The 15,283-nt window shown below is 41.9% G+C and overlaps 1 protein-coding gene across 1 annotated transcript in view; it reads left to right on the forward strand.

Moving 5' to 3' along the window:
• The first annotated feature begins 3,867 nt into the window (after positions 1-3,867).
• Positions 3,868-15,283, forward strand: part of otop1 (otopetrin 1) — a 30,037-nt gene continuing 18,621 nt past the window's right edge. Inside the window, exons 1-4 of the mRNA XM_068032708.1 lie at positions 3,868-4,228; positions 7,550-7,686; positions 7,776-7,834; positions 13,401-13,531. Of these exons, the coding sequence (XP_067888809.1) occupies positions 3,868-4,228; positions 7,550-7,686; positions 7,776-7,834; positions 13,401-13,531 (688 nt within the window). The remainder of the gene's footprint in view (positions 4,229-7,549; positions 7,687-7,775; positions 7,835-13,400; positions 13,532-15,283) is intronic.

Raw genomic sequence — 15,283 nt, forward strand, 5'->3', positions numbered from 1 at the left:
CAATGAAATTACTGTTGCGCATGCTTTATGCTCTGCAATATAGGCCAATGAATCACCTCAGCTGTGGGAGTCAGGATGATGTAACTGCCCCTATCTCGTGATGGTTCAATGCTGCTCTCAGGGAAAACATGAATGATGTGAGGGTGCTGGAAAAAGAAGCACATTTCTTTTGGACTATGAACATAAAGCAGGCCATTTAGCCCAGCTGTTCCCTGCTAGTGGTTATGCTACTCGTGCGTCTTCCCATCCATTCCCATTTAATCCTGCCTACTACTATCAGCATCATCTTCCATTTCTTTCACTCTTATCTACCTTTGCCTTAAAGCAACACTGAGGATGGAGAATGGTGTGGCTGCACTCCCACCTCACCAGTTGTGTCCGCAGCAAGAGCATTCACATTTCTGCTACCACTGGACACGGCATGCTTGTTTCTTTTAGTGCTCAGTCTCTTCTTGCTGAATGTTCTCCAAGTGCTTGACCCCTTTGGACGCCTTCTCTGCTTGACAGGCAGCAGCTGGCAATTGCAGAGTCTCACAAGGCTTTGCATGGTTGTTTCAAGGGCGGATGGGGAAACAGGTGACTGTGTGTCCACGTGCACTGCTTGGATGGGTGCAGGAACAGGTGACTGTGTAACTGAACAGCAAGGAGAGGGTACCGCAGGTGGGGGAAGTGGAGCTTTGAACAGGCGGGCGTATGTATGGTCCATCAGATCATTAGGCCAGGGGGTGAAACGCTCAGGATCCATGGATTGTGGCACGCGACTGATGTCCAGCGCGTGGCCACCTCCATCCGAAGGTGCTTCCGGGCAATTGTTGGGCAAATTAATTGGCTCCATCTCATCAGCCAGTCCTTGTGTTTATGGCGCATGCACAGAAAAAGGCACTCCCCTTCCGCTCCGCTGCTTCCTCCCGACCTCCCTTCCCCCCCGTCCCTCCCTTCCCCCCCTCCCTTCCCTTCCTCCTTCCCTCCCTCCCTTCCCTTCCCTCCTTTCCCCCCCGACCTCCCTCCCTCGTTACGCGATGATGTCATCTGCGCATGCGCAACCTGGTCCTGACAATCCGGACCGCAGCGCATGCGCAGAGGGCCTGAGACCATGTGCGCATGTGCGCACTGCGGCGCATCCTGATGACGTAGCGTTGTCATCAATCACTTTGTTAAATATATTCAAGGCAGAGGTAGATAGATTCTTGATAAGCAAGGGTGGAAGGTTATCAGGGGTAGGCGGGAATGTGGAGTATAGTTGGGAATCAGATCGGGCCTGGCTTCCATGTTGCGCATCTACTTTTGTATTGATATGACAGTTTAACTGTGGCAGTATAACTGCATCCTATATAATTAAAACAGAGCTAGTTCCAAGAAATTTGGGATTCCCTTCCTCTTCCCCATTCCCTTTCCAATGGCAGCTTAGTCTGAGTAGGTCATGTAAAAAGCTTTCATTCTAAGGTTTTGTGTATTTCCCTAGTGTATTTAGGATTTCTTTTCGTTCCTAACATAGAGGCCAAGATTAGATTAGAGATACAGCACTAAAACAGGCCCTTCGGCCCACCGAGTCTGTGCCGACCATCAACCACCCATTTATACTAATCCCATATTCCTACCAAACATCCCCACCTGTCCCTATATTTCCCTACCACCTACCTATACTAGTGACAATTTTTATAATGGCCAATTTACCTACCAATCTGCAAGTCTTTTGGCTTGTGGGAGGAAACCGGAGCACCCGGAGGAAACCCACGCAGACACAGGGAGAACTTGCAAACTCCACACAGGCAGTACCCAGAATCGAACCCGGGTCCCTGGAGCTGTGAGACTGCAGTGCTAACCACTGCGCCACTGTGCCGCCCCAACTGTATTCAGAAACTCTACTTAACTCACTCATTGATCTTACAAACATTGGAATGAAACATTGCATCAAGCTTAAATAAAAGCAAAATACTGCAGATGCTGGAAATCTGAAATACTTCTGATGCAAGGTCACAGACCTGAAACGTTACCTCTGTTTCTCTCTCCACAGATGCTGCCTGACCTGCTGAGTATTTCCAGCACTTCGTTTTTATTAAATCAAGCTTATTTTTCTCTGATTAATAGATTGATCTTCATACTCTCTTCCGTGCCACTGTTACTCTTTGTTTCTTTTCTCGGAGCTGAAATTTATGTTTCTAAAAATGTGAACCAAAAAACTTGACATGCAACCGCTAAAAAGTAGTACAAGATAGGAAATTTCAGTAACACCTCCTGTCCTTGTCCTATTTGTTCTCGCACTCTCTTTTTGTGCTTTTGTTGCTCTTTGTGTTTTTCCTCTGTCCCCGAGTCTCTATCTTTTCTTGCTGTTACGCTCTAACCGTTTTTGCTGCTTTCCGTTACCTCTTTGATCCCTAACATTTCGTCTTTCTCTCCAGTCTTCTCACTGCTGCCTTTCTCTCCGGCGATCTCCAACTTTTTCACACAGCGATGTCTCAACTGTCCACCCTATTAGTAACCTTTCAGTCTAAGGCATTCTCGCTGCTCCCTTCCCAAATGTCTAACATAGCTGTAGAACTACTCTGCCTCTCCCACTCCACAACCCCTGAGCCTCCGTGACTACCGGGCACCGCAGGACGTTAAACCGCATCACGGACCGTAAGAATGTGATCTAGTTTTTGTTTTTGCAACCTTTTAGTTTAACTGGACGACCTGCAAGAGTATTTTATTAGTGGAGGGACGCTTGTGCTCTTTTCTATCCCATTCACACTGGGTTGTCCAGTGATACCTTTTTATGGTTTAATTAAAATTGACCCAATCCTTTGCCTCGCTTGGTCCCCGGAGGGCTGATCAATGGAACAATTTAGCAAGATGGCCTAAGGTTTCTTGCTTTTCAGCATTACGCCGTAAGCGAATCCTGGTACCTGAGAATAAAAAGCAAGACAGGTAAAAGGCTCTGATTTATCCTGCCCAGTTCGCCCTGTTCCAGATGAACATCAAGTAGATAAATAGGACCTAATAACAATCTTAACTCCTCCTGAAAACAAGTGTCCTCAAAGTCTAAAAGAAATTACATTAAACAAAAGAGTAAGCACTCGGGTCGCTTTGATAACACATTGACTGGAATTTAAATAATATAGATAAGCTTGGCATATGCCACCGCGAGAGTGAGCGCGTAACTTCGTGAATAGTTAGCAACTAAAAAGCAGCAAAGCAAAGTGGAAGGATGAGCTGGGTCAACGGGGTCACGTTTCCACCGAGCAGGGCCCGGGAAGTGAGAGAGAATGGGATTGGACGTTAGTCCGACTCCTGTACACTTTGCAGACACATGATATTTTCACCTATGTATAAAGAGGCACGGATTGGATCAATAAATCATACACAGACAGAGAATATTGGAACCTTGCTGCTTGATACTTCCAAACTTTTCAGATTCTATACAGAGTGTGATTTTAGGTGAAGTTTCCGGTTAAACACGTTGGCAATATAAACGCTACGTGTGAATATTGCCTGGTGGAGTGAGACTCGAAGTTTCACTCATGAATATCGGCTATAAATTGAAAACTAGCAACAGGAAAGTAGAGTGTTTGTGTGAAATATCCAACGCAGAACAGTGTTAAGTAGAATTAAATATATAGAAGTTTCTGAATTCAAAGAATTTTCAGTATCAAAATGAACTTGCCCATCGGTATCTACCTTTGTCTTCTCTGTCTTCGGCGTTGTTTGTCTGTATCAATATCTATTTATCTTTGTTAATTGAAATTGCCATTAATAGTGAAAGTAGACTTTATTTTTATCTGTCGGGAACGTATTTACAACTGGATGAGATCATAAATGAGAGCATTATTGAAAGGTTATATTCTTTTCAGATCGGGCTGTGCCTAAATATCCAAACGATAGCTGATGATGGATGAAGGATGCAGATTAGAGGATCTGTGTCACAGCAAGCGGCGCTCCAGCAAGTGCCTTACAGTGGAGAATCAAAACTTCGGAAGGCTTACTCATTCCACAGCAGAGACCTACTCCCTGAAATACGCCGTCACCCTGAGCGTTCAGTACGGCATCAACGTGTTTGTGCTGGGCTTGGTGCTGTCGGTGGCAGGGATATTTCAGAAAGCCGGAGTGGCACAGGAGCACATCTTAGCCTACCTCAGTACCCTCATGGTAATGCAACTGGCATGGATGCTTTGGTACTTCGTAAGACGGCACGGAAAGAGAGGGCTGGTCGCCGATATAGATGACCACGCCGGACCAAGGTGGCTGAGAGGTACCGTATGCAAGTATAGGATGCTAGACTACATTTCAAAGAACAAAGACTGTGGTCTGTGACAATTATTCGGATATACTCTCAAATTGCGATGCTGTATTAAAGGGGCTATTATGCAAATTTTACTGGGAATTGTCTGTAACATTTTTTTAGATATTATAATTCTTACTTTGGTAATAGCAGCGTAGTGGTCTGTGTGGCTGTATTTGAACATGATGCAATTGGAAACAAAGTGGAATATTTCTAGTAACTTGAAGAGTGTGCTAGAGAGCAGTTTGTGACAAATCCGGCTCTAGCATATATGGTTTTAATGTCACCACTGAAGTGCTTATTTGTATCTTTACACGAATAAGAATTGGTTTTAGTATTTTATGCATCAATAAACCCATCGTGTACGGGTCAGGGACAGGGGAAGGGATTGGCGCAGAACATGTTAACACGGCGTTTGTGAAACTAATGAACCACAAATAATTTACAGCATATCAACTAGGAATTTAAAGAACGGGAAACAAATTCCCAGCGCACATAGTATGAAAATGAAGATACCTTTAAAATGCCAATTAAAGTCATATGGGAGGAATGCGGTTTCTTCTTTGGTAAAAGGGGGGGGGGGGTGACATTGTTAATCAAGGAGAGTATTACAGCGGCAGAAAGGACGTTTGAGGACTCGTCTACTCGTATGGGCCGAGGTTAGAAACAGGAGAGGAGAGGTCACCCTGTTGGGAGTTTTCAATAGACCTCCGAATAGTTCCAGAGATGTAGAGGAAAGGATAGCGAAGATGATTCTCGACAGGAGCGAGAGTAACAGGGTAGTTGTAATGGGGGACTTTAACTTTCCAAATATTGACTGGAAATACTATAGTTCGAGTACTTTAGATGGGTCAGTTTTTGTCCAGTGTGTGCAGGAGGGTTTTCTGACACAGTATGTAGACAGGCCAACCAGGGGCGATGCCACATTGGATTTGGTACTGGGTAATGAACCCGGCCAGGTGTTAGATTTAGATGTAGGTGAGCACTTTGTGATAGTGATCACAATTCGGTTAGGTTTACCTTAGCGATGGGCAGGGACAGGTATATACCGCAGGGCAAGAATTATAGCTGGGGGAAAGGAAATTATGATGCGATTAGGCAAGATTTAGGATGCGTAGGATGGGGAAGGAAACTGCAGAGGATGGGCACAATCGAAATGTGGAGCTTATTCAAGGAGCAGCTACTGCGTGTCCTTGATAGGTATGTACCTGTCAGGCAGGGAGGAAGTTGTCGAGCGAGGGAGCCGTGGTTTACTAAAGAAGTTGAAGCGCTTGTCAAGAAGAAGAAGAAGGCTTATGTTAGGATGAGACGTGAAGGCTCAGCTAGGGCGCTTGAGAGTTACAAGCTAGCCAGGAAGGATCTAAAGGGAGAGCTAAGAAGAGCGAGGAGAGGACATGAGAAGTCATTGGCGGATAGGATCAAGGAAAACCCTAAGGCTTTCTATAGGTATATCAGGAATAAAAGAATGACTAGAGTTAGATTAGGGCCAATCAAGGATAGTAGTGGGAAGTTGTGTGTGGAATCAGAGGAGATAGGGGAAGTGTTAAATGAATATTTTTCGTCAGTATTTACAGAAGAGAAAGAAAAAGTCGTCGAGGAGAATACTGAGATTCAGACTACTAGACAAGATGGGATTGAGGTTCACAAGGAGGAGGTGTTAGCAATTTTGGAAAGTGTGAAAATAGATAAGTCCCCTGGGCCAGATGGGATTTATCCTAGGATTCTCTGGGAAGCCAGGGAGGAGATTACAGAGCCTTTGTCCTTGATCTTTATGTCGTCATTGTCGACAGGAATAGTGCCGGAAGACTGGAGGATAGCAAATGTTGTCCCCTTGTTCAAGAAGGGGAGTAGAGACAGCCCTGGTAATTATAGACCTGTGAGCCTTACTTCGGTTGTGGGTAAAATGTTGGAAAAGGTTATAAGAGATAGGATTTATAATCATCTTGAAAAGAATACATTCATTAGCGATATTCAGCACGGTTTTGTGAAGGGTAGGTCGTGCCTCACAAACCTTATTGAGTTTTTTGAGAAGCTGACCAAACAGGTGGATGAGGGTAAAGCAGTGGATGTGGTGTATATGGATTTCAGTAAGGCGTTTGATAAGGTTCCCCACGGTAGGCTATTGCAGAAAATATGGAAGTATGGGGTTGAAGGTAATTTAGAGCTTTGGATCAGAAATTGGCCAGCTGAAAGAAGACAGAGGGTGGTGGTTGATGGCAAATGTTCATCCTGGAGTTTAGTTACTAGTGGTGTACCGCAAGGATCTGTTTTGGGGCCACTGCTGTTTGTCATTTTTATAAATGACCTGGATGAGGGTGTAGAAGGGTGGGTTAGTAAATTTGCGGATGACACGAAGGTCGGTGGAGTTGTGGATAGTGCCGAAGGATGTTGTAGGGTACAGAGGGACATAGATAGGCTGCAGAGCTGGGCTGAGAGATGGCAAATGGAGTTTAATGCGGAAAAGTGTGAGGTGATTCACTTTGGAAGGAGTAACAGCAATGCAGAGTACTGGGCTAATGGGAAGATTCTTGGTAGTGTAGATGAGCAGAGAGATCTTGGTGTCCAGGTACATAAATCCCTGAAAGTTGCTACCCAGGTTAATAGGGCTGTTAAGAAGGCATATGGTGTGTTAGCTTTTATTAGTAGGGGGATCGAGTTTCGGAGCCACGAGGTCATGCTGCAGCTGTTCAAAACTCTGGTGAGGCCGCACCTGGAGTATTGCACGCAGTTCTGGTCAGCGCATTATAGGAAGGATGTGGAAGCTTTGGAAAGGGTGCAGAGGAGATTTACTAGGATGTTGCCTGGTATGGAGGGAAGGTCTTACGAGGAAAGGCTGAGGGACTTGAGGTTGTTTTCATTGGAGAGAAGGAGGAGGAGAAGTGACTTAATCGAGACATATAAGATAATCAGAGGGTTAGATAGGGTGGATAGTGAGAGTCTTTTTCCTCGGATGGTGATGGCAAACACGAGGGGACATAGCTTTAAGTTGAGGGGTGATAGATATAGGACAGATGTTGGAGGTAGTTTCTTTACTCAGAGAGTAGTAGGGGCGTGGAACGTCCTGCCTGCAACAGTAGTAGATTCGCCAACTTTAAGGGCATTTAAGTGGTCATTGGATAGACATATGGATGAAAATGGAATAGTGTAGGTCAGATTGTTTCACAGGTCAGCGCAACATCGAGGGCCGAAGGGCCTGTACTGTGCTGTAATGTTCTAATTCTAATTCTAATACTTTAGACTCGTTTGTGTTTCCCTCGAGCTTAAAGTTTGTTATATTTCTTTATTTGCCAGGTGGTTTAACCTTATTTGCCATCTTGAGTTTAGTTCTGGATATGTTTAAAATTGGTTACTACATTGGATATTCAAGTTGCCTCACCGCCGCCAAAGGTGTCTTTCCTGCCATTCATGCAGTGCACACATTCTCCCAGGCATGTATATGTATCTGCCGTTTAGTTGGTTATTATTGAATGGTGCCAGTGCATTCTATGTGTTTTGTAAAAATATAATTTATTTTCAGGTGTATTTCCTTTGGTTTCATGCAAAGGATGTCATTCAAACTTTTCAAATTGTAGAAAGGTAAGACCTGCAACAAATTCTAAATTTGCTTTACGTTTCTTCAGTTATACTGTTTATTAAATTATTGTGTATTTATTTCAGAAAACTTGAAGCTTAGAATCATAGAATGATCCAGCATAGAAAGAGGCCATTCGGCCCATCATGCCTGTGGCGGCTCTTTGGTAGAGCTATCCAATTAATCCCACACGCCTGCTCTTTCCCTATAAAATGTAAATCCTTTATAGTATTTATACAATTCTATTTTGAATGTTGCTATTGAATCAGGCAGTGCATTCCAAATCACAACAACTTGCAATGTAAAATAATGTTTCCTCGCAGCATTTTTTTGCCAGTCGCCTTTTTTTATATTCATCATGGGATGTGAGCATTGCTTCTCATCCCTAATTACCTTTGAGAAGGTGGTGGTGAGCCGCCTTCTTGAACCACTGATTAGCGGTTTGGTATAACTGAGTGGCTTGTTAGGCCATGTCAGAGGGCAGTTATAGGTCAATCACTAAAATAAAAATAAAATACTACAGATGCTGGAAATCTGAAATAAAACCAAAAAAGTGCTGGAAATACTCAGCAGGTCTGGCAGCATTTATGGTTTTAATGCGAGTCAATCACATTGCTGTAGATCTGGAGTGATTTATGGGCCAGACCAGGTAAGGATGGCAGATTTCCTTCTGTAAAGGACATAAGTGAACCAGATGGAATTTAAAACAATAATCCAAAGATTTTGTAGTCACCATTATTAATACTAAGTTCGTACTGCAAATTTTTTTAATCAACTGAATTTAAGTTCCCTAATGGGATTTAAACTCATGTCTCTGGATCGTTAACTCAGGCCTCAGGTAAAATAACCGCTATGCTATTGTACACATAAAGCACTAAATCTAGAAATATAAAGACAGATAGTAAGAGTTTCTATAGATATTTAAAGAAGAAAAGAGTTAACAAAGTGAACATTGGTCGTATAGAAAGTGAGTCTGGGGAGTTAATAATGGATAATAAGGAGATGGCAGATGTAACAAGTGGTGTTCCACACGGATCTGTGCTGGGGCCTCAACTTTTTACAATTTATATAAATGACTTAGATGAAGGGACCGAAGGTATGGTTGCTAAATTTGCTGATGACACAAAGATAGTTAGGAAAGTAGGTTGTGAAGAGGACATAAGGAGGCAACAAAGGGATATAGATAGGTTAAGTGAGTGGGCATAAATCTGGCAGATGGAGTATAATGTGGGAAAATGCAAAGTGGTCCATTTTGGCAGGAAGAATGAAAAAGAAGCATATTATCTAAATGGTGAGAGATTGTGGAGCTCTGAGATGCAGAGAGATCTGGGTGTCCTAGAACATTAATTAAAAAGGTTAGTATGCAGGTACAGCAAGTAATTAGGAAAGCTAATAGAATGTTATCATTTATCGTGAGGGGAACTGAATACAAAAGTAGGGAGGTTATGCTTCAGCTATACAGGGCATTGGTGAGCCCACATCTGGAGTACTGTGTACATTATTGGTCTCCTTATTTAAGGAAGGATGTAAATGCATTGGAAGCAGTTCAGAGAAGGTTTACTAGACTGATACCTGGAATGGGCAGGCTATCTTATGAGGAAAGATAAGACAGGCTCGGCTTGTATCCGCTGAAATTTAGAAGAGTAAGAGGCGACTTGATTGAAACATATAAGATCCTGTGGGGTCTTGACAGGATGGATTTGGAAAAGATGTTTCCCCTTGTGGGAGAATCTAGAACTAGGGGTCACTGTTTAAAAATAAGGAGTCGCCCATTTAAGACAGAGATGAGGAGAAATTTTTTCTCTGAGAGTCTTTGGAACTCTCTTCCTCAAAAGGTGGTGGACGCCGAGTCTTTGAATATGTTTAAGGTAGAGATAGACAGATTCTTGATAAGCAAGGGGGTGAAATGTTATCGGGGGTCAGTGGTAATGTGGAGTAATCAGTTCAGCCATGAACGTATTGAATGGCGGAGCAGGCTTGAGAAGCCGAGTGGCCTACTCCTGCTCCTAATTCGTATGTTTGTATGTTAATTCAACATCACAAAAACAGATTATCTGATCATTATCACATTGCTGTTGGTGAGAGCTTGCTGTGTGCAAACTGCTGAGTTTCCTACACTATAACAATGACTACGCTTCAAAAAAAAGTACTTCATTGGCTGTAAAGCACTTTGAGATGTCCTTGGGTTGTGGAAGGTGCTATATAAATGCAAGTCTTTCTTTTTTCCCCTCATCCTTGGTACCATTCCAGTATTCTGCACTGACTCTAAGGCCTTGACATCTTTCCTAAATTGTGGTGCCCAGAATTGAAAGTAATATTCCAGCTGAGGCCTAACAAGTGTTTTTATAAAGTTTAGCATAACTTCCTTGCGTATGTACTCTATTCCTCTATTAATAAAACCATGGATTCCATATGCATTTTTGACACCCTTCGCAACTGTCTCATCCCTTCACTGATCTTTGTACATGCACCACCAGGTCTCTTTGTTACTGCACCTCCTTTAAAACTGTACCATTTAGTTCATTATTGCCTCTCCTCATTCTTCCTATCAAAGTGTATTACTTCACACTTCTCTCAATTAAATTTCATCACCATGTGTCTGCCCATTTTACTAATCTCTCCACGTCCTCCTGAAGTCTGTTGCTATTCTGCTCCATGTATATATTACATTTCCAAGTTTTGTGCCATCCACAACCTTTGAAATTATGCCCTGTATACCCAAGTCCAGGTCATTAATACAGATCAAAAAGAGCAGTGGTCCCAGTACTGACTCCAGGGGGAGACCAATGTATAATTCTGTTCAGTCTGAAAAACAACTGTTCACCATGACTCTTTGCTTAAATAAAAGCAAAATACTGCAGATGCTGGAAATCTGAAATAAAAACATAAAGTGCTGGAAATACTTAGTGGGTCTGGCAGCATCTGTGGAGAGAGAAACAGAGTTAATGTTTCAGGTCGATGATCTTCATGAAGGGTGATCAACCTGAAACATTAACTCAGTTTCTCTCTCCACAGATGCTGCCAGACCTGCTGAGTATTTACAGGACTTTGTTTTTATTACTACTCTCTGCTTTCTGTCCCTCAGCCAATTTTGTGTCCATGCTGCCACTATCCCTTTAGTCCCATGGGCTTGAATTATGCTAACAAGTTTATTATTTGTTACTTTGTCAGCAACTTTTGAAAGTCCATATACACAAGATCAAACACACTACCATCATTAACACTCTCTGTTCCTTCATCAAAGAACTCGATCAAGTTAGTCAAGCGTGCTATGCCTTTAACAAATCTATGTTGTCTTCCATTTATTAGCCTATACTGTTCCAAATGCCATTTAATTTTGTCCCGGATTATTGTCTCTGGAAGTTTCCCCATCATCAAGCTTAGGCTGACTGGCCTCTGGATGCAGGGTTTATCCTTTCCACCTTTTTAAACAGGGATGTAACATTTGCAATCTGTCAGTCCTCTGGCACCACTCCCATATCCAAGGAAGATTGGAGGGATTGTAGTCAAGACATCTGCAAATTCCACTTTTACTTCCCTCCATAACATAGGATGCATCTCATCCAGACTGGGTGACTGTTCCACTTTGAGGATTGCCAACTTTTTAAGTACATCCTCTTTATCTATTTTTATCTTGCCCTCTATCGCTAATGTCTCTTCCTTTACTATTGCATTGGCAGCATCCTCTTCTCTAGTGAAAACACATGCTAAGTACTCATTTGGTACCTCAGCTATGCCCTCTGCCACCACAAGATCTCCTTTTTGGCCCCTAATCAGCCCCACATATGCTTTGTTTATGTTTATAAAAGACCTTTCGTTCCTTTTTTGTTAGCAATTTATCTAGTCTCATACTTTGTCTTTGGCCCTCTTTTTCAATTTTATCGTTGTCCTCTGTCCTTTCTATATTCAACTTGGGTTCTGCACTATATTATGAATCTTACAATTGCCTTAAACCTCCCTTTTCTGTCTTCTTTTTACATCTATATCGTTAGTTATCCAGAGATTTTCAGCTTTGTATGTCCCTCCTTTTCCCCCTCGTGGAAATATGTCCACTTTGTACCCAAACCAGCTCCTCATTGTTCAATTACTGTTCAAATGTTCTCCTACTGAAACATGTTCCACTTGTCCCATTTTATTCCCTAGAACTAGATGCAGAACTGCTTCCTTCTTCATTGGGCTGATCAAGAAAGTTCTCTTGTACAAAATTCAGGAATTCCTTCCCCTCTTTGCCCTTTACACTGTTACTATCCTAGTCTATGTTAGGGTAAGTGAAATCCCCATTATCACTACTCTGTAGTTCTTGCATCTTTCTGTAATTTGTCTACAAATTTACTCCTCCATCTCCTTCCCACTATTTGGTAGACTATACTGTACATCCAGTAAATAGACTCTGTCTTTGGCCCCTCAACTACATCATCCCCTTCCAGTGCTATAATAGTTTCTTTGATCAGTACTGACCCCTACTGCTCCTTTCTGCTTTCCGATCTTTCCTAAATATCTTATAATCAGAGATAGGAAGTTCCCTATCCTCCCCTCCTTTGAGCCAAGTTGTCCCATGTGACAACTTGTGCCTGCAGCTCACCAACCTTATTTATCATGCTCTGTACATTTACATACGTGTATTTCAAACCCATCTTAGATGGCTTTATGTTGCCAAGAACAATCCACCATTTAAATCCAGTATCACAAGGCAATATGAGAGTATAATAGCCCAGTTATATTCAATTTGATGTTGTATCAATCTCAACTGATTTGTCACATTGTATTGATAAAAATCTGTTGTAACTGAACAGATTTCACTCTTCAGTGCCATTATTCTGCCACTTTTACTTTGATACCAAATGGTTCCACCACTGCTTTAAAAAAAAACAAGTTACAGTTGCATGACTTTGCAGTACCCCACCATTTATGAAGTCAATTAAAGTTTTGGCTTCCACCAATCCAGTGGATTTTCTGCCTGATGAGTTAGATCAAACTTACCCCACTCCCCAAGTGTTTTCTGTTTAATTGACAGTGAGCTGCCACTTTTGTTGTTGCCACATTCTCCACCTTCCTGTATGTGGTATCCCAAAATAAACATTTCTAAAAGTAATATACCATTTCACATAATTTGACATCTGATATCAGAATCTTATTTTGTAATTTGTTTCGTCTGTGGTGAAATTCATCTCCTGATATACAAGATCATCATTGCAGTATCTTGTGAGAAATTGCCATTGGATTTTGCAGTTCACCATAAAAATAGTAAACAGAGACTTTGGTGCAGTGGTGATGGAGTCATAAATAATAACTTGCATGTTCTGTGTTATTACCTGTTATGCCTGCTTTATTTTAACAATGTTTCTTTTAACCATATTCAATATGTATAGATTGTTATTTTTAAAAAGCTATCTTTTTGATAGAGAGATAATTATCTCCTGAATCTAATACAGCAGATCTAATTCTGAAAGTTTAAAACTCTTGTCTCTAGGAGATTGTTTTCTGTGGTAAAGAAGTTCATAATGTGTTTTGATGTCTGATTTTATTTAATACATTTTTTGTGCATTACAAGATTATTGTTGGTTTTTTAAGATTTGGAATGATTCATTCGGTCTTTACGAACCTGTTGTTATGGGTGAATGGTGTAATTGCGGAGTCAAAACATCAGCTAAGTGACCACAAAAAGCGACTGGCAGCACTTGGCTTTGCCAATTTAACTGTGGGTAAGAAATTTTAATAAATGCAAAATCTTGAATGGGGAAATAGAAAATTAGAGGATATTGACAGTTATAGAGCAACTTGTTTTTCAGTTTAATGGGTACACAATCTGAAATGAAGTAATTGATCTAATCTGATTATTTCAATATATATGCACTAAGGGCCCCTTTCAATAAGCAATAATCACGCCTCGGTTAAAAATATCTGATAATGAGCAATTCTCTCAGATGCCCAAATTCTGCACATTCTAAAATGTTGATGGTGTTATCTGCTGTGTTCTAAGTTAACTGTAAATTACATCAATTACATCACTACTGAGTCAGCGGCGCTTGAGATGGCTTGGCCATGTGAGCCGCATGGAAGATGGCAGGATCCCCAAAGACACATTGTACAGCGTGCTCGCCACTGGTATCAGACCCACCGGCCGTCCATGTCTCCGTTATAAAGACGTCTGCAAACGTGACATGAAATCGTGTGACATTGATCACAAGTCGTGGGAGTCAGTTGCCAGCATTCGCCAGAGCTGGCGGGCAGCCATAAAGACAGGGCTAAATTGTGGCGAGTCGAAGAGACTTAGTAGTTGGCAGGAAAAAAGACAGAGGCGCAAGGGGAGAGCCAACTGTGCAACAGCCCCAACAAACAAATTTCTCTGCAGCACCTGTGGAAGAGCCTGTCACTCCAGAATTGGCCTTTATAGCCACTCCAGGCGCTGCTTCACAAACCACTGACCACCTCCAGGCGCGTATCCATTGTCTCTCGAGATAAGGAGGCCCAAAAGAAAGAAGGCTTGAACATAAAATCAGCTGGTTTCTATAACAGTGGCTGATCCATACAGCCAGGCTACCACTCAGACAGTGAAATTCTACCCCTATGTTTGTATTTGACAGATATGGAATCCAGAATTATTAGAAAATCAGTGAAATAGAAACTAATTCCATCAGTCAGGTAATAAAATTGTGCATTCACTGTTGGAAGCAAAAGTCAGATTGTGAGAGTGGAAGGAGAAATAACATGTTGTGGCAATTTGCTGGCCCATTAGTATACTGCAAATACATCAAAATCAACTTGAAACATAATGCACTCACTAAGTAAAGTACTGACAGAATTAAAGGTTTGAGAATGCTCTGGGCTAGATTTTCAATTGAATAAACGTCAGATGGATTCTCTAAAGAATGGGCAATCCACTCTGCCACCCCTCAGATGGTGAAAGGAAAAATCGAATCCAAAAATATTACAGTGAATACCAGAAGTAGCATCCTTCACTGTACAGTGTATACAGCCTCAATAGTAGTTACAGCTGGTTAAATAGTAACTCTAGGCTGCTTTAGCAAGGATTTTTCATATTTCTGAAATGCAGCTTGATGATTTTGTATGCTGCAAAATAATGGTAGTAAACATGCGATGAAAACAGATTTTGGCAGTAATACAGTGCTTAACATGTCCTAAGTAATGTCACAAAGTGTTTCACTGCCAATTAATTACTTTTTTTGAAGTATAGTCAAATATAGCAGCCAACTGGCACACAAAGTTCTATAAGTAGTAATGGGGTAAGTGACCACTTAATATGTTTGATGGTGTCTGACCCCATATTCCCTCTGTTACCTGCTTCTACCTCTGTAAGCAGAAACTGAACTGGAGTAGCCATATAAATACCGTGGCTACAAGAGCAGGTCAAAGGCTAGGAATCCTGTGGCGAGTAATTCACCTCCTGACACCCCAAAGCCTATCCACCATCTACGAGGCACAAGTCAGGAGTG

This window comes from Heterodontus francisci, chromosome 1, assembly GCF_036365525.1.
Source record: "Heterodontus francisci isolate sHetFra1 chromosome 1, sHetFra1.hap1, whole genome shotgun sequence".
NCBI lineage: Eukaryota > Metazoa > Chordata > Chondrichthyes > Heterodontiformes > Heterodontidae > Heterodontus > Heterodontus francisci.